At 43.7% G+C, this 20,233-nt stretch overlaps 1 protein-coding gene across 5 annotated transcripts in view; it reads left to right on the top strand.

Annotated features, from left to right (window-relative positions):
- The window catches only part of rbfox3a (RNA binding fox-1 homolog 3a), a 429,646-nt gene extending 412,442 nt beyond the window's left edge, over nucleotides 1-17,204 (top strand). For 4 of the 5 annotated variants that reach the window (XM_036525737.1, XM_036525729.1, XM_036525754.1 and 1 more), the window contains 3 exons: nucleotides 3,457-3,521; nucleotides 5,541-5,619; nucleotides 7,870-8,053. In XM_036525737.1, the coding sequence (XP_036381630.1) occupies nucleotides 3,457-3,521; nucleotides 5,541-5,619; nucleotides 7,870-7,914 (189 nt within the window). In that variant the 3' untranslated portion in view covers nucleotides 7,915-8,053. Of the gene's footprint in view, nucleotides 1-3,456; nucleotides 3,522-5,540; nucleotides 5,620-7,869; nucleotides 8,054-15,814 lie in introns of those variants that run through there. The other variant, XM_036525762.1, reaches the window with a different exon arrangement.
- The last annotated feature ends 3,029 nt before the right edge of the window (nucleotides 17,205-20,233 follow it).

Genomic DNA, 20,233 nt, shown 5'->3' with positions numbered 1-20,233 from the left:
GCTCCACTGTTCCGTCTCTGTGTGATCTCAGACCTTGGCACTGCAGCCAGTCTGAATCTTTCATAAGTTGGTGTCAGCTCGGGTCGCCGTCTAAAATTAGATGGGTCCTAGGGCCGCTCTTCTCACGAACTTGGTACAAGCCTGCACACCTTTTATCAAGTGCGCCCAGGTGGAGCTGAACGGAAGACGTCGGCCACCGGTGACTGGCACAGGTTCGAGCGCTGCGGCGTATTCGTACACCCCGCCACCCCCCCCCCCCACCCCCCAGGCCATCAGTGGAACCATGCATGAGCAGGAGATAAGGGAACTGCTGCAGTTAATGGGATTAATCTGCCACATGGTACCATTCGCACATATAACATATCTGCTCTATATCGCTCAATGACTGTGTAGGCCATCACATGGGAGCAGCTACTGAGATAGCGTGGCGCTGCTAGCGTGTGGCCCCGTTTTACAGAACATCAGAGCTCCTCAGAGAGCGGGGGGACAGTGATTTGTGCCTCTCACACAGTTTCGATCAGGCCAGTGAGGGAAGTGCATTTCACAGGACCATGCAGTGGGTTCAAATAATGTCGATGAAGGTGCACGGACCAATGCAACAGCTCTGTGTATGAATCGCAGTGTGGCATGCAGTGGCACCGGTCACCAAGGACGTGGTCTCCAGCTCGATGAGAGGAGGGTGGGGGAGGGCGGGTAGTGCCCCTGCCAGCCCCGCAGCATGCGGGCCCCTAACAGTCCACCTCCGGCGTGGAATAGCCAGGCTTTGTGTTTTAATGCCCTCCGGGCTGGGCTGGGATTGGTCACTCCATCGCTCAGCCTGTCAGACATTCCCCTGTGCCTCTGTGCCATTAGTTCTGGCACCGGCCCATCGACTGCTCTCAGCCCGTTTGTGTGCGCGCTGAGATCTCCTGTCAGGGTGCCAGCGCTTGCGTTAGGGAGACCGGCAGCCCCTCTGCCCTTTTTGTCCTCCATATTAGCCCACTGCGTGAGCTGATGGCCATTGCCTATTGATTTCTTTAAAAAAATTATGGAATTTCTCACTCAGGCAAACAACGCAGAGGAGTTCTTTTGTTTTTCCCCGCACATTTGATCCACCTCCATTTCAGGGTCTTTCCAATGCAGCAAACGCGCCGAATCCCACATTCCCCCGTTGGCAAGTTTTCATTTAAAGCCGTATTATATCCCACAGTGTGTCAGAAGGTATTAGCTGGTCAGGTAATGAAGAGAGAGTGATGCTTAAAATCGGTCTCCTTTCTGAGCAATATGTCACTGGAGGAAATGTAAATAAGTTTATGTTGCAGATCAGAGACGGAACGAACAAATATGGACAAGGCATCACAACTGAGGCCTGAAAGTCTGCTACAGAGAACCGAGTCCCCCCCACCTAGCCGAGACCACCCACTCAAACCAAGCCCTCTTTGGCAAAGGCAGGGGCCGCTTTACTGGGAACCGAATCATAAATTAAAACGGCAACACAATGGCCACAAACAGAGGCGCAGAACAAAAGGAGGAGATGCATGGCGGCGTGTTGATTTGAGTGGGTGATTTGTGGGCGTGCATCTGTTCTGGCCGGGGACGCAGACAGCGTTGTCCCTGGGCATGTACAGCCCGGGGAGTCCCCCTGCTGAGGGGCAGGAAGGGCTGTCCTCTGTGCTTTGTGCACGGGATTACACCCTCCCCCCTCCCCTCCCCTCCTCTCCTCTCCCCTCCCGGGATGGGCACGCGAACAGGCTGTGCAGGCCTCACAGTTGCCTGTGACCTGATTTCATATTCAGCTCTGTAACCAGCTGTTAGACATTTGATCTCTGCTGTGTACCCCATTGGACACGAATCCAAAGTTTAAAAATAAATGAATGCATCCATTATTTACAGGCACATATCCACAGCTATGTGCAGATGGGCACCCGTACCACTGCAGATAATTAGAAAATATAAGAAATGAAGACAGAGTTTGTCGATTGAGCCAGGGAGAGTTTTCACAAAAGGTTCAGTTGAACAGCATCGTACAGTTTGCCTCTGCAGAACTCAAAGTCCTGCACTTAATTTAGACAAATGAAGATACAAGTCTGCACTGTCAAATCCCCTGATAGCGGTTCCCTCCCGCTCCCATCCACTTGGAATGCTATAAAAAGTGAGATCTTCAGTTATGCTGGACAGCACCATTAACTCTCTCAGAAAAAGGCAGAATTTGGGACAGTTGTTCCACTGCATTTCTGTTTTACCACTCAGTGAAAAGGCTTCTCAGAGGCACAGTGCCTTACCTAGACCATCATGCGGGGGTGCCTGCAGGGATATGTGAGGTTCCTCGGCTAAGCCTGCTATCGGCCTCGTCCCTTACTTTAGCCACTGTTACACAGTGTCTCCTGCATTATACAGCTCCCCCTGGCAGAGCGCCAGAGGCCTTGCGCAGGCCTGGCACATTAATTAAAACCTTGTTAATCGTCCTGGCCCTTGAAGAAAAGGGAAGCCTGGGGGTTGCACACACAACACTCCCTGCACCCCCCAGGGTTCTTCCCTTCAGTCAATTCCCAGTAAGGGGGGCGCAAAGGATTCTGGGTCTTTGTACCACACCCCCAGATAAGGGTGAATGTGTGTCATACAGCTGTTATCAATCCTGTGTGTGTGTGTGTGTGTGTGTGTGTGTGTGTGTGTGTGTGTCTGTGTGTGTGTGTGTGTGTGTGTGTGTGTGTGTGTGTGTGTGTGTCTGTGTGTGTGTGTGTTTCTGTCTATGCAGTATATTGCCTCTACTGAGCAAGGGTGCTTGCATGCATGTGTGTTATACAGCCTTTAGTGACGTTCCTGCAGAGAGGAATTGCATGCATGGGGTCCTCAGTGCTAAAATGGGTCTTGATGTCTTCGTCAAATCAGTAAAACACCAGTCTCCTGGATATCACTTTTTTTTTTACTTAGAAAGAACCCCACAGCACTCCTCTTGCTTCACTGCAGTTTTCATTGCACTGTTAAAAATACAGAATGCTTTGTCTGAGCTGACACATCTGACACATTCAAGCATGGCTTTGTTTTTTTCTGTTGTTTTATTTTCTAAAAACAGGCTCCCAAACAGCCAACCAGCACCAGTGTGGTGTACTGTAGATAGGGGTTCATAATGAAGAACGCTGGCAATGCATGAACTTCTTTCATTTCCTGCACCCCCCTGCTGTGCCAGTTTTGTGTGAGACTTAAAGTATGCAAACATGTCAAGTGAAATATGGGTTCCTTTGAGTGTCTGTGTGTGTGTGTTTGGACAGAGCGTACAAAAAAAATCCAAACTCCAGAGCTTTGTTTTTTTTTTTGTAAAGTCGCCTCAATCGTAAGTCTCTCGAGGACTGTGGTAAGTGCGAGGGTCTCTTCTGTTGTGTGTGAATAAAAGGGCCACACGGCCCAGACCTTAGCAGCTGACTCTGGTGCCTCAGCCTGTGGCGAGGCAATGTGTCTAACGCTGTGTGTGATTGACAGGGGGGTTACGCCGCATACAGATACGCCCAGCCTGCCGCCGCCGCTGCCGCCGCCTACAGTGACAGGTAAGAGGATCATGGCACCCTCTCTGCTGTGGCAGGGATGCCAAACAGGGTCAGGCTTTGACGGTTGACAGTGGTCACTCCAGCCCCTCAGCCTCTGCACTGTTGCCGTCACCAGTATGATGGCTGCAACGTGGATCTTTCAATCTGATCTGCTGCTGTGCCTCAGACTTACTGAACACCACAGTATTTGTCCCTCAGCAGTGGCAACAAAAAATAATAATGAACCCTGATTTGTGCTGTTAGATGAAAGATAGATGTGTACGTGCGCTAATTTTTTTCACTATCAAAGGACTGAGCCCTTAGCTTTTGTGGTAAAGGTACTGTAGTGTCTGTAGGCACAGATGCAGGATCTGTATCCACCTAAGGTGGGGTATCCCTGCCCCAAGTACCCGGCATTCAGTCTACAGAGTCCAGGCTTTGGCCATTTGGGAGTTGTCAGTGATTTATCCAGACCTTCGAGGACCCTGTCAGGTTGGATCAGGGCAGCTGGGAATCTAATCTGGGAGGGATTGAGCGTGTCACTTGTGATAACGTATGCCCTGCCTGGAAGCCTGAAGACCCTAGATAATGTAAGATTTATCAGAACTCCAGGCAGCTCAAATTATGAGCAGCGGAGATGGGCAGGCGCAGAAATTGGACAGCAGCATTATTCTGTGGGAGTTATTTCATTCCTGCTTTTCTTTCTTTCCTTTTTTCACCGCTTTAAAGTAATTCTATTCTGGTTTTTTTTTTTTTTTATTTGGAATAAGAGGACATGCCGATTGGATTAATGTGGACTTGAAAAGCTGCTTCTTGGCATTTCAGCTGAGTCTCATTGCACAGCCATATCATATCAGAAGTGCTTCCTGAGCGCAGGAATCAGCCAAGTCTCTTAGCGAAAGAAAAACTGCATGTTGGAGTAACAGGAGCCCTGTTGCATAAAAGCATGAGATTGAAACTAATTTACAAAAGCTGACAACAATGCATATCTCGCGCCCTCCCTCCGGTCCCAGTGACACAGTGGTGGTAGTGAATCGGGCGGACTCCAGGGACCGTGCAGGGAGGAAATGTTTACTGCATGGTCATTAGCTCTCCCTGTGCCACACCAGTTCCCCTGCAATGGAAAACAATCCCTTCAGATGTCCTGGGGACCCCCGCTCCCTTCACGGCCAGCATTTTCCCCCCAACATGAAAACCCAGCTCAGCGTTCCAATTTCACAGAACAGGCCTGACCTTTGATGTTTTAATCCCAGATGACAAAACGTGGTTAAATCTGATATTATGTCCATGTGTAATAACCATGTCTGGGTCTGGTTCCTCTACTTTGGAAAAATAATTTCCCCCCCCTTCTCCCCCTTTTCTCTCCCCCTGCTTTTTTTGCTCACTGATGTGGTGCCCTCAGCCCTTGGCTGGGAGAGCCTTATCTGCTCCCCACAGACCCTCATTTGCAAGCATGTGTTTGAAAAAAGTAAATAAACGAATAAGTGAAGTCAAGTAAATAAATAAATAAGACACATCTTGTCCCGTCTTATGAGGAAATTGGAAGGATTAGTTCCGAACCACCAGCAATGAAAAGACTGGGAGTAAGCCCACAGTGCAGCCAAGGTAAACAAGAGGAGAGCAGGAGAGCACATAGAGGCTTTGGAGAGGCCCACACACCCCTGCTCTCTCTCCCTTTCCTTCTCTCCCTCTCTTCCTGTCCATCCCTCTCTCTCCCTCTCTTCCTCTCCCTCTCTTCTTTTCTCTCACTCTTTTTTCCTCTCTTACTCTGTAGGTCTGCCTTCTTTCTCTTTCTCAGTAAAAGAGGAAGTGAATAACCCTGTTCACACTCATCGTTCACTTATAGTAATGAGAAACTTTATACATCTTTTACTTATCTGGTTAAAGAAAATAATGACTGCAGATGCAAACTTCAGTTAATGTTGACAAAAGCTGACACACTAGATGAGCATGCACGAGTATCTTGGATGGGAGCTACTATGTTTAAATATTTGTAATGCAACTGCAGTGAAAATGTGTTCCTTATCTCCTCCCTTGCAGTTACGGCCGAGTCTATGCAACGGCAGACCCCTATCACCACACAATCGGCCCTGCTGCCACGTACAGCGTTGGTACTATGGTGAGTCCATTTTCCTCCAGCTTTCCTCACCGCGTGGCTAATTTAATTACAGCCGTAGCTCATCCGCAGAAAGTCCAAAATCAGATGCAGTCAAATTATTCAAAGTGCATGGTATCTTGAAGAAAGGGAGAGTAGCGCGTGGGGCGTGCCTCCATCTGAACTGTTCTGCGCAGTGCTATTTAGCACAGCCTGCTGGACCTGCGCAGAACACCCTGAGATGGAGGGATTAAGGGGAATATTTGAGGGAATTATTGATGGAAATAGAACATGTGCAGTAGACATATTGAACATGTTTCCTCTGTACAATTGCATTATGGTGCTGACTGTATTTTAGTGCTTCTAAGGAGGCATTATTTGCAGTTTTTTTGTAGATAGGTAGGAAACCATGAGAGAGATAAACTATTATCTTTTTTTTCAATTTCCTGGAGGGTGCTGAACTTTTCCAGTTTACCTTTATTGTGACTGCTGATTTGAAAACGTCTGAGCCCTCCTGAGTTCTTGCCACTTTAGTAAATGAAAAGGGATGTTTCACTTCATGTTTCCCATTGATTTAATTTAACTCCCTGCATAAATTAAATCAAAACAAGTTTTATGTCAGATTTTTTTTTCCTGGTAATAAATTTCAAAATTTTGCAGGGGTGCAGTCAAACCGTTAATGTTTGTTTTTAGCTAGCTTTTGCAGCTAACATCAAAGATGAAAAAAAAATCTAAAAGCAAAAAAAACCAAAAAAGAGAAACCCTGTACAATTTGTTTTCTTTTGCGGATGTGGGTAGGGACTTGAGGACTTTTTGAAAGATTAACGACCATCAAGCGCGTGCAGCAGCGTGCCGTGGGAGATTAAAGAGAGTGAGAGATAGAAAGAAAGAGAGGCAGAAAAAAATGATTCCATCGCACCCACCTCCCCTGCCCACGAGGTTTATCGGACGAGCGCTCTGCTTTAGACAAATGACTCGAATTTACCAAGCCGACATGCGTGTGATTTCTAAAACCGTACAATTCCCCGGTGCAGCTGCTAGCTAAAAGCTTTCATTAATTAAGACAATTTTTTTCCTCTTCATTTACTTAATTAAAACTGTGGCCTGTGTTGCTGAAGTTTTTTTTTCTTTCTTCTTTTTTCAAATTTTCTTCCCTTTCTTTGCACTGCAGTTTCCCCCCTCTTAACCAAACAAAACTTGTTCCTTCTCCTGCACCCTTTAAAAAGCCTTGGGGGCGAGGGGGCTTGGAATTGTGAGGGAGGCGAATTGGTAGTGAATAAACGATATGGAGTCAGGGATCCACAGTGCAGAACCACTGTGAAGTAGAAGTGCTTGCCTGAGAACCTAATACTGGTTTGGTTTTTAATTATTTAATCATATTTGATTAGCAGTTCCTTAGGAAAGAGGAATGTTTTTGCATTAAAAAGCCATTCAATAATGAGTTCCTCAGAGGTTGCACAAAATTCTCTTTGCAGATTTCCAGCGCACTGAAATTGCAAATTTATGCCACGTTTATGAAAAGTTTTGCATAAGCAAGAGGGTTCCCTAAAATTAGGGGAATTTAGCCTTTGAAGATTTTGAGTTTAGCCCTTGGAGGCAGGCCAAACAGCAGTACAGTTTTAGTCGAGCATGATGTACATTTGTTCATTCTGGTTAACCAAAGACCAGCAGGAGATGTAGAGAGCTTTTCTCTGGTGCTACACACTGCCAACAAGGTGGGACACCTTTATTTGGGCATCAAAGGGAATAATCTGTTTTTGAACTTCATTAGGTTCAGTTTGATCAGTGTTATTAAGGTAATGTACAACACTTAAATATAAAAAGTGTATAGAATGCATCTCCTTTGTACAAATCAGTATAGATGAGAACTTTTTTTTCTTAATCTAAGAAATATGTCTATTGCAATGACTTTGTTCATTTAACTGATATATTAGCCAGATTCCCTAAGTGGCTGTAGCACATCCATTTGAAATGCAGATTATTGTAAGAAAATATCATGAATTTTAGTGAATTGTTAGAATTATATTTCCAAGGTTGACAGTTTTTTTCACTACCAAGTCACTCCTTACTCAAAAAATGAACCCACACACATCTGCTCTGACAAATCTGTCTGGTCTGATCATTGCCTCAGTTTCTTAAATCACATCCCCAACAACATAACCTGTCAAGAGTGAACCTATGAAAAAGGGAAGAAAATTTTTGCAAAAAAGAAGTCAACAATCAAGCTTTCTTCTGAATACTGATTGGAACTTTTTTTCATCTTTGATGTTGCAGGCTAGCCTATACAGAGGAGGGTACAGTCGCTTCACTCCCTACTAAAGAGAGAGAAACATTATCCCAACAAAACAAACAAACAAACAAACAAACACCTCCTTCTTCGTGGAAAACTAAATAAAACAAAAGCTTCCAGGTCACAACGCTGACCCTCCCCCAACACCCTTTCAAGCTGATGTTCTATTTGAGTACTCTTAACTATTATCTTACTCTGTAATTATTTTATAGGATGTTGTGTTTCATTTATATTTATTTAATGTATTCATTTGTACAAATTTGTACCCTGCTCTGTCTGTCTGTGATGGGGGGACTTCTTTGTGAAGAGGGTGCCACAAAACAAGATGGCGGAAGTGGGAGGGGCTGGGTGGGCATTGTCAAATGAGCATTCTCATATCTGTTATTCAATAGAATCGGAAAAAGGGTAAGAAGGAGTAATGCTTACCATTTAATACCAAAGCGTGGCCTCACTGATCGGACCAGAAACCTGCCAAGTGCAGAGAAGCACACAGTAGAAACCACCAATGAAAAATGGCTGTGTGTGCCATCGGACGCAAGGGTGTCCGTGTTTCACAAAGACAATTTGCGAGGCGCACTTTTTTGACTGTGCAGTACATGAGCGTTCATTGGTGCTGACCAAAATAAATAGGCTAACTAGTCACCTGCGCCGATGGGACAAGGGAGACTAAGGGACTGGAGAGGGTTTAGGTGATAATGATGCTGTTGCTGAGGACGAGCGCTTTAATGCTAAGATCAGTCTTCATTACAGAAGTGGCCAGGCCTCAGCAGCAGAGCTTGATCACCCGCTGTGAGGGGATCTCGCAGCGCCACCAGATCCATCCATTACAGCCTCCAGCAGGAAGATGCATGGTGCCTGCCTTTGGACCCCCCCCCCCTCTCTCCCTCCCCTCGCCCCGCCTCTCTGAGCATGCTCATTAGGACAGCGCCCACGCCGATCTACAAGGGTCCATGGGGTTATCTCCGGCGCTCTCATTTCATTTGTCCCGGGTGTTTAGTGTGAGGTCCTTATTCAATTAAGAGAGACTCGAAAGAGCTATGCAGTGTAACAGGAATGGAATGAGAGTGCCATAGCAGCCTGGCTAGGGGATGCATCAGTGTTTTAGAGAAGTCAGTGATCTGTGGGACTCATGTGATGGAACTCTCAGAAAAGTACCAGGAGAAAAAGGAATGTATCCCATTACCACAGGCTGGTTTTAAGGGCTCAGTGTGTTCCACTGTCCTTTATTGGTTACCGTAGTAGTTGCAGGTATCGCTACTGAGATTTATGTATCATTAGCTACCTGAAGTCTGTATGAAGTTGAAATGCTGGACGTCTTTGCCTGTCATTAAGAAACTATCGGCTCATTTAATGGCTTAAGCACTGCAAATCCTAATAACAACCACTATTCTGCTTTAGCTCCATGACTCACTTGAACAAAAAAGCTCCTGAATGTTACTACCTTGGGCTAAGACAATAAATTGGAAAAAAAAAACAGACTGAAGTATGAATTTGTGATAACCGTTGGAAAGATACAAGACTTTCCACTGAAAAGGAGAGTGAGAGGCAGGAGCTGGAAAACTCCTGTTGCCAGGAATCAATTGATCTTAATCAGACTGCATCCATCACAGCGCACAGACACACAATTGAAAGGAATCGCATCTGAGATAGAGAGCGTTTAGTTGTGTTGCGCGCCTCCCATCTGAACCCTCCCTGTAGGGGATCTGATGACACGGTGGAAAAAAAAAAGAAAAAAAAAAACAAACTATCAGGAAACTCCACACTCCAGATATTCTTCTGCTTCATTTCTCTTTTTTTCCCCTCCTGAACTCCTGAATGATACTTCAGAGAGCTTCTCCCAGATGGAGGTGAGATTGACGCTCTTCTTGTGCGAAGCACTCTCTCAAGGTGACATTCCCCCTATGCCCGACGGTTTTTAAACAGCGCTGGCGAAGGGGTGATGATAACGGGGGCCCAGCCGTCCCGAGAACAGAGAGGGGGAACCAGTAATCCTCGGAGTGGAAGTGAAATAGTGGTCCCTGGTTTCAGAGCCACTGAGGACGTTGATCATGTCCCCCTCACAGAGGAGGGAACACACATACACACCACACAGTAAATAGCTGCCTGCCTCAGATGGAATTGTAAGGGGGAGTTATAGGAGAGGAAAAAAGGCCCTGTAGAAAACCAGCATCCGAGGCAATTTACTTCACAGATTAAAGATAACACCATTCAGTCAATAACCACTGATCTCATTTGAAGATACACTAGACTAACTCCGCACATAGTACAGCTAGCTCAGTCTATTACCATAGTTGTGGCTGCTGCTCCGGACGTTATATTCTCCCCATGCGTTTAAAATGAGAGGCTGGCGATTGTGAAATGTGGATTGGCAAAACAGCTTTTTCCCCCTCTCTTTCTCCTATCCCTTTGGAGTAAAAAAAAAATGTAATCCAAAATATTTAACCTCTCACGCCCTTGCACCTCTGGGCATCATCTCGTTTGGAGGTGTTACCCTGTCACTGAGGCCTCTGGTCTCTTTGTGTGAATGTGAGGCCATGAGGGCACGTGTAGAGTGAGAAAAACCCAGCGACTCAGTGGCAAGGGTTTGCTCTTTCGTTTTCTGTATGTCTCCGGGTTGCCGTCGGGCCCAAAAGGTGTTGTGGAGCTTAGCAGAAGCAGCCACAGCAGTGGGCTCTGGTCTGAGGGCCTTGGTCCACTCTAGGCGCTCCGCTCATTCTCCAAACAGCCAAACAGAGCTTTTATTTTTCCTTCCCAGCCTCCCTTTTCAGTCACTGTTTCAGGATCCACTTCACAGACACAGTGGCCCTTTCAATCGCCAGTAGTCACTTGCGCACAAGGCGCACGCACACACACGCTCGTTTGAGGGGGGAAAATCATTTCAGGATCCAAACTAGGAAACACAATTTTCTGGGAGTAAGAACGCTTCGATTCAGAGCCTCCTGGGAACAATTTCAGGTTATTTGCGTTTTTTTCCCCCCTCTCTCCTCCTCCCAAGGACCCATCAGGCCCATTCCCTAGAGCTGATTCAGTCAGAGGTCTCTGTTGTTTAGGGTCTGACTTGAATGAGGGAGTGTGTCTGTTTACCACCGTGCTCACGGTCAGGGTGTCAGTGCACTCATCGCGAGCATCACTTTAAACCCACCTCAGAAAGGGCTGATCACAAACGGCAGTCCACAGAGCCCATTTATTCCCCATCTACTGGAGACCCATCTGTCCCAGCACTCTGTCTGTCCTTGATTTCCAATTCAGCCCACAAGCATCGAGTCACGGTGGCGGTTCATTTCTCATAACGTCATTCGTCTTCATCCCGTAATTCTTTATTACGCCCATGTTTGTGATACAGATAAATACAGGCAGCTTATACCGTATAAAGGTGCGTCATTGAAATAAATGTTTTGTGAACAGTTTTAATGTGTCATTTTATTCGTCTTTATAAATTTGCATTGTTTTAGCTTTTTTAATTACATGTAATTAATGCAGTGCTTCGGACGACCAAATTAAAGCATTTGCACAGATGCGCAAACTGCAGTAACTATTGAAAATGTATCCAGCAGAAAATAACCTAAGATTCACAACCTAAAACCAGCTGCAATGTGGGAATGGAATACAAACTCGTGCAAAAGCTGTTATCAGCAAATGTAAATAGCAAATGTATGTCTAAAAAGTAACTTTAGTTTCCTCTGTTCCATGGCGCGATACATATTTTTGTTTTAAAGGTTTTTTTGTTTTATTTTATTTTTTTTTACATTTCCAAGGTGTTATATTTATAGAGATAACACATACACATACCAGTAATTGTGTATTATAGTATAAGGTGTTGAAAAACATAGTATTTATTAGCATATTAAAATGACTATAGCATTATTATCATTAGATTCCAAGAGATGTAGAACAATGATCTAGATAATGAAATGTTCTTCCTTTTATATACTAATATTATGTACTTAGGGTTACACCATAGGAACATTTTTATATAATTAAGAAAAAGGCTTTAAACCATATTGTTTATACCCTTTTTGAAGAGGAGAGATAGCTGATGTCTTTATATGTGTTTCTGATCAAATAATTCTGTGAAGTGTGTGTTGTTGAATGTATAAACTGTGTCAAAGTAACCACTAGGAATTAAAGCTGCTCTCTGACAATAAATGGGTTTTATTTGTTTTTCAGTTGAAAGTGACGTGCACAATTTCAAATGACTTTCCTCTGTGTCCTCTTTACAACACCACTAAAACACAGGAGGCTGCTCAAGAGCCAGAGCAAATATTTGAGCCAATAATCTGCTGAAGGATCTTGTAAGAAATAAATAAGGGTTGGCTGGTTCAAATGTTTCACTGTTTTCTCAGCGTAATTTGCATCTGCATTTCAATTTGAAATTTTGGAGGGGGGTACACTTGCTCGTTGAACTCACTAAGGGCTGAAGTAAATCTCTACGCACAAGTATGGAACAGAAAGCAAAGCACCCTTTCTCTCAGTCACCCACTCTCAGTCTGCTCAGGTTGCTTTGTTTTCTGGTTACCCTGTCATCGCATAGTCCAGCACAATGTCAAACATTTCACATGTTATACCAAAAGTCCCTGTTGTTAGACTGTTTTAGGACTGAATGACCCCTTCATGGAACTCACCAAGCAGTTGTTTAAAGACAAGCAGTGTAATAGTATTTTTTTTTCTTGGTCAGTGTCTTTGCTTCAAAAGGAAATGCTATATTTCCTCAACTGAATTAACTGAATGGATTTTTTTTTTGTTTGAACAGCAAAAAGAAAAAAGGGAGGAAAGTGAAAAAAGAAAAGTGTAGTGATTGCAAGTGTCTGAAATGAATATCGAAGCTTGCCAATGGACGTGATGAAATCCCTTGTCTTGCATGGATGCTGCAGTGAGCCATTAAATGATTGCCAGTTTAATTGGCTCTGTTAATGCAGTCATTTGTAAGATGGCACCACGGGCCAGCGTCCAGTATAAAATGGCGGTGGGCTTGCTCTGTCTCGCTACAATATTCTTTTATAGTTTATTGTGTTTTGTTGGACAGCATTCTGTGTTAAGAGCCACACCAACTCCCTGTTTGACAGCCTAGTTTATTTTGGTTTGGTGTTTGGTTATGGCAGCAGTTTAGACTGTTTGGGGCTTTCTTGTTGATGTTCATGTGAATTCCCTTAAAGTTCCAAATGAAGTTACTTTTATGGCCAGTTTTCTACTCCAAGCTCTAGCAAACACGAAGTATCCAAGTTGAGAAAGATTCAGACTGCAAGAACTTGTAGTGCACAACTTTGTTAAATGTCTACCATTCACAGGAGAAATCAAAGAGGACTCTGGGGCTTGTTTTTGCTTAAGCATGGTGATACTGAAAGAAATGACCCTGAAACAAGCCCAAGTGGCTTTAGCTAACAGCGCAGAACCCTTTAGAAAATCTAGCAAAGCTGCCCAGACACAGTGCCTTTTGTCATTCCTGTGACATCAGAGTGGAGCACTGTTGTCTTGGCATCCCCTCAGCAAATGACAGTTCTTCTTGCTGTCTCAGTGCAGAATGCCACATGGATTTTTTTCTGTTGGACTGTGCTGGAGAGCAGTGTGTTTCCTCAGGGCGTCCACTCTAGATAGAGCTGGAGATCTCAGCTGTCCCAACAACAGATGTCTGTGTCGCAGCCAGACTGGTGAATGGAGGGTACACCCAGTCTTGCTGCTCTTCAGAACTGGAGATACTGAGCTGAAGTTTTCTTTCCCATGTCATCATGTTTCATATTTCTGATTCAAATGTTCTGATTTTGGCTCCATTTCATTTGTATTTCTTGGACAAATTTGTCCCACAAATCAATAACGGTTGCTTACATTAAAAATATATGTACAGAAACAATCCTCAATACATAACCAAGAACAGGGAGCAGAAAAAAAAACATGAGAGGTGCAGCTCACAGGTTAGAGAAGGCTGGCTGACTGCCTGAAGCTATAACACTGTACAGTGTTGTACCTGAAATCTGTGGCTTAGAGTTTGAGCTTGCACACAGTATCTCTTACTTTATCTAAGATCAATATAAGTAAGCATGTCCCTCCACTACACACATGCACATAGACCTCCTTTGATCTGGCACATTATACCACCCTTCTTTCCTAACCCAGCAATATGGCAGTTCAGTGCCAGTCAATATCCTCACAAGAGTTTTCTGGCTTTGCGGATGCAGGTAACATAATTATAAGCTGCCTGTACTGTAAGTTATGTGTTCATTTCTTAATTTAACAGCTTCCAATTATTTTGATACGTGATTCTTTGAAAACATCAGGGTTTTTTTGGGACAGAGCAGAGTCATTTGAAATTGTGTCATTACAACTCCCCTCTCCTTTTAAGTATCCTCAGTTTGTACTCAGTCAACAGACTTGTAGAAAAAAAGCAGGCAAAAAAGTATAGAACATGTATGTTATTTATGTATATACACCCGTATTGCAAATTCTCTTTTATATGTATATTTAGTCATCTCTCCAGTGGTCTTATATGTGTATTTGCTATTCTGCTAAACATATTCAGTGTATGGTGTGTTATGTATTTTGAGTTCATTGATCAAATATGTTTAAAAAAATATTGTTTTCAGCCTTAAAATGTTTAGATCAGATTCATGTTGATGTATGTGATATATCTAAGGAACCGCTGATTGTTTTGAGTGTCAATATACTGTAAAGCAGAGATTGGCATTTCAGTGTTTATCATCACAACTCAATATACTTTCTGTCTTTAAAAAGAATGATTTTGCATCAAGCTCGTCTATTCTTTCAAGGAAGTTCTTGGTTTTTTCGTTGTTTTTTAATTTAATTTTATTTTATTCTTGCTTCCCTTCATTGAAATCAGCGTAAACCAAGCTGAGCATTTTTTGGTTCCTTGGAAATCAGGAGAAATCTATACGCAATGAGTCATTTCTCCAAGGCTCACTCAGCGGTAAAATGTACCTTGAAAAGGGAGTGTTGAAGTATGTACTATAACATTCTAGCAGGTGGGGAAAGGGGAGGAGGCAGAGGCCTTCTCAATCCATTAACTTCTCCTGGAGTTATTTGCCCGGGGTGATTAATATGTTTGTCACTGTGGTTCTTGCAAACACTCTTTTTCTGCGGAGAGCATGCGCAGCTCAGCCGCTGCCTTGCTCCTTTTGCTTAGCCCCTTGTACCTTTGCGGGGGCTATTTCTGTATTTGTTTGTCAAGCAAATTTTTTTTTTTTTTTTAAAAATCCCCTGTGAAGCCGGGGGAGCGGGCTTTACGTCGAGGAGAGCGGCCGCGTTATTGAGCATGATTAGTATGCCGCGGCACATCTGTTTATTTCTCCAGGGTGGTGTGAGAAACTACAAAGCGATGTTAAAATTAAAGTCTGGCTTTATTTTCTTCTGAAGATCTATACAGTGCAGCGCATCTCTCTGAATTAGGGAGGTTCTGTCACGACAAGGGCCCCAGGACACCCTCTCTCTCTCCCGCTCCTCAAACTGAAGCCTATGTGTCCATTTGTGTCTCTTCAGCATGCAGAGTATGACTCAGTCAGCCAAGAGGAGATTCTTCTTCAGCCCTGGCGCGCGCCTGTTGTGTGATAATCATAATCTTTCTCTCCGATGTCGAAAGGAAAGCGAGCTATGTTTTTTTTTAATCGTATCAAATTTTACTTTAAAGTTTTTTTTTCTTTTCTTCCCTTGTAATCTTCGCTATGGATCAGTTCTCCTGTGGGAACCTCTTTTGGCTGATCATGTTTGCTTTTTACTCCTGTATTACTTTTCTTTACAAATTTGCTGTAGAGGTGAACTGCCATAATGTTAAACAGAATTATCACACCCTTGCACATGACCACGCTTGCATGTCTAATGCACTAGTTTTAATTTGTTCCAATTTGTATGCTGCCAGTGTATAAAAAATAACCCGCTGTCAGAACTCTCATTCATAAATATATGCCTATTTTTTTCTATTTTTAGTAAATAAAAACAAAGAATACAGTATCAAGTAACGACGGACATCAATGGAAAGGACGGAAACAACAAGGATGAAAGGGAAAACACATAGAAAACACCAATGAAAACCAACAAAAACAAAAACAACATTAAAAAAAGAGACAAAACGGAATCCTTCTATCAAGGCTGACAGGGGGCAGACGGAGAGCACGGACCGCTGTGCCACGGCGACAGCGTCAAACCAAGCCAAGTGTGGGAGGGATGGAGTGGGTTAGCTCTCACCTGGAACAGCCTTGCTGGGCGGAAGACGAGAAGAGATGATTATGTGGTCAGTCATCATAAAACTTTTTATTTTTCTAAACTTTTTTAAGTTTATGATTTCCGCAAAAAAAAGTAGAGAAAAATGTATATATATTATGTATAAATATGTTTTAAAAACAAAGGGAATTTAACAAGATCAAGCTGAAGTGGGGAAGCTTGCAGTGGTGTTAAAGGGGAGCAGAGGGCACATCCTGCCCCTCTTTACACTGCAAACCACCCTGTCCTCTGAGTGCCTGAGGGGAGGTGCGGGGGGGAGGGGGGGGGTCAGCAGCCAGACACATTTTCACACCTCATGCAATGTAACATCATGCAATATTTTGGATAGGCTTCTCCTGTGAGCAGTATTGCAGGGTAAACCTCTTTCTGCGGGTGATAGTCATGGTCACTTTCTTCCTCCCCCCGGCTTATATCACTGGTCAGCTTTATCCTGTGGCAGTATCACAGGTCTACTTCCTGTGAGGCAGTATCGCAGGGAATCTTCTTCCATTAGGCTGTATCACAGGTCAGCTTCCTGTGAGGGGGTATGACAGGGAAAACTTCTTCCATTACGTAGTGTCACAGGTCAACATTCTGTTGGTCATGTAACAACGTAGCTTCCTGTGGGATATATTACAGGCAAGTCTCATCAAGTGGAGGCAGTAACAGAGGTCAGCATGCTGTTGGCCACATTAGAGGCCTGCCCGTGGGCTGTATTGCAGGCCACTTTCCCATGAACTGCATAACTGCTCTTTGTTGGTCATGATATTGGTCAACTTCCTGTGGGCAGTACTCCGGCTCTTTCGGCTGGTCCCCAGCTGTCAGAGCGTTTCCCTGCACAGCAGAGCAGAGCAGCGCAACTCACGTCAGTCTCACAGCAGGCTTGCCCACCTGAGCCAAACCCGCTTTCCCTGTGCAGTGAAGAGAGAGGCACACTTCCTTGTGAAGGGCCGCACTGACAGACAAGTGGCCAGACAGTCGAAACCACTGAGACTTAGGAAAACTGGTGGTGTGGCAGCTCTATGCCGGAGCATCATCCCACACTACCTTGATCTAACATCTGAGAGTCGGGATGTTTGTTCGGTGCTCTTGCGAGACCGGGAAAAAAAAAAAAAAAGCGAGTAAGGCACAGACCAGCACGACACAAGAGAAGCAGTGATGTTGTGCCATAGGATAGACCCTGACATTATAAATAAGTCATGAGCCCAGCTCGCAGGTGGAAAATCCAAAGTATCCTCGCTCTAGAGCTGGAGCCATTATATCAGCCTGAGCTGTCCAGTGGTTGCAATGCAAAGAGGGAGTATAAATGCTGATGAGGGATAGAGAAAGAGCGGCCTTTCTCTGTCAGAGCCCACCTAGGCTCACAGTTGAGCCCATATAAAAGGGCTGGGTTCCACAGACAGCGCCCACCCTTTTTTAATCTTTTAACCAAGCCTGGGCTGTCTGTGAAATGACTAATTCGTGAAAACAAAGTTCACCTGGCATACGTAGTTCTCCTAAAACAGATACCAGGAAAGAAGCATTAAGCCCACTTAAACAAATCCTAAGAGTGGAAGAAGGCATATGGCCCTCTTTTCATCCCCTCGTTGTGTAGCACCTCACTGGAAGGCCTCCACAGAGATGCGCATTACAGAGTCGTGTCAGGCACAGCGGCCTAAAGCCCACTGCTACCGAAACATTATGTCGTGGTGTTGTTGTTAAGGTGGCTGTGCCGTGTAGTAAACCACTTTTGTACATCGTGTCAGGGGGCTACAAATTAAGAAAATTGGAGCTGTCTGCTTGGGATTGTCACAGAAATTCCGCCATCCATCTTAGAAATGGACTTTTGCCTGCTTGAGGGGGAAATAAAGTAAGATGGGCACCAGTTTAGTCAAAGGGTTGCAAACAAAGTTTTATTAAAGTCTATTACCTTTCTATTTATATTGAACTCTACTTTAGTGACATCCTTATATATCTAAACGTTGTACTAATAACATGCTGCTGAGCATGGTCAAAAGTCAATTGTAGCCATTTACTAATGTTGTATTATTGTATTACAAGTAAGAAAAAAAAACATTTATATATATGTGATTTGCAACCCCTCAAGAATACTTTTACCTTAATAGTTCTGGTGGAGGTACTGAAAAGTTTAATAGTCAGCAGGACTTATTCCACTGTAAACATTTGGAGGGATTTTTACTTGTGTGGCGTTTTTTCTGTTTGTTTGTTTGTTCCTTTGGTTCAGCTATTGAATGTACTTCAAAACTCTTGGACTTCTTATGTAAATTTTCTTATTTTTTAAAAACAATACTCTGTAAATGTATGTACATGCTATAACTTACCTATGCCATGATGCTGAGCCTGTGTGTCTTTGAGGAGGAAAGTGAAACAGTGGTGTTTAATGGTGAAACTCCAGGAATCCAGTTGACTGTTCATAAGCAGATTATGAGTACACCAGACAGAGAATGAGAGCTTCTCTTACCCTGCAGAAGTAGGAGAAAAAAAAACATGTAATCTTTATTGAATCAGAACGAGTTGCTGAGGCATCTCGTGTTGGATAAAATGAACAAGAGGAACAGGGTGTTCTGGATGGTAGGGGGAAAAAAAAGAAGAAGAAATTTTAAAACATTGATTTTTCTTCCTTGACACAAAATGTGAATTAGGTACACAAGCACTGAGGTTTCTGATCAGGAGGGAGGAGCTTCAGTGATGAAGGGAGAAAATGTTTTTGTTTTTTTTTGTTTTTTTTGAGGTGACCTGGATTAGTTCATCATCACTGTGCCAAAAGCATGGTGTTCAGCTTGCATTTTGATCCGAGAAATGGAAAACTGTCTCAGACTCACAAGTAATATACGCAACTGTTGCAGAGATCTCTCTCTGAAGCTTTGGAATACCACACACTGCTTAGGACTCAGGTGTATTCGCTGGCAAATTAATGCTCTGGCTTCCACGAGTTAAAAAAAAAAAAACATTGCGTTCACAATGCTGCGTTCTTGGTCGCGAAATATTTTAATCTGGTGTTTTTTTTGTATAACATTTGGCAATCCACATCTCATTTATTGTAATCTTTATTCACAGAAAGGAACCTATGGGCATTTCTACCTTGAGGACTGTGTTTCTTTCTGAAGGCCCTTTCACACCGAGCGCGTGTCTGTTTGAAGTGTGAATGTGTCCAAGCAGTGCACTGAAAGGGAAGCCCGTCCCTCGCAGCTTCCCTCATGTCATTGTAATGATTCAGGGACAATGGACCATGTGGCCCCTGCTGTATTCAACACAACTGAGAAAAACAGATGTCAGTTTACAGAGACCCGAAAAACCTCTGGTGTTTTTTTCAGAGACAGATTTTGTCCTACAATGTGCGTCCTGTCCGTGCTTTGAATCCGCGTAAGATGTGAAAAGACCATTCTACACTACTGGCTGCATTCATTCCGGCTCCCCACCCCCTCCCAGGCTACGCCCCAACCAACCCCAACCCCCATCCCTACCTCCCACCTACCCCACACCCCCAGCCAACCCAACACTCCCAGAAACCCAGTACCAGTTCCCTTGAGCACAAAGGTTTGAGTGGAATGTGAGCAGGCTGTCCCGGTGAAAGACTAACCTCCAGTTCAGTTTATGTGTGCTTCCAGCCAAGGCTCCTGTTTTGTATTCCAGATGTACATAAAACCCCCTTTCTCTGTCTATTCTCTCAAAATCTTGTATTATATTCCAGAACCTCCTCTTCATGTGCTTACTGTCTCTGCGCAACAACAAAAATGTTTCTATGTTTTTCTTTATCTTTTTTTGCAACTGTTCCAGTTAAATATAAGTAAAAATATGAAAATAAAGAGCTATATTGAAAAATGAAAGATTAAACTTCTGCTGTTCTGGCTCTGTACTCTAACTTTGTATTTGTTTTCTCTTTATGTATGCTTCTAATGTGCTTCAGACAAACAGTATTTATTATGATATCATTATATTATTATTACCATTATTATTATGATTATTATGATTATTAATAAATATTTCTTTCTTCAACAAGAATCTGTCCTCTTTTTAGTGGCAGTGATGTTCATACCATTTATGATACATTGAAGAAACAACAGCACCTCACTGTGGCTCATCCACAAACCATATCCAGACTTCCTGAATGTGAAAAACATTACACTGGCAGGTACTGCTACCACA

Source organism: Megalops cyprinoides, chromosome 1 (genome assembly GCF_013368585.1).
Source record: "Megalops cyprinoides isolate fMegCyp1 chromosome 1, fMegCyp1.pri, whole genome shotgun sequence".
Taxonomy (NCBI): Eukaryota; Metazoa; Chordata; class Actinopteri; order Elopiformes; family Megalopidae; genus Megalops; species Megalops cyprinoides.
Note: the sequence above shows the minus strand (reverse complement) of the source record. Positions and strands in the feature narration are given on the sequence as shown.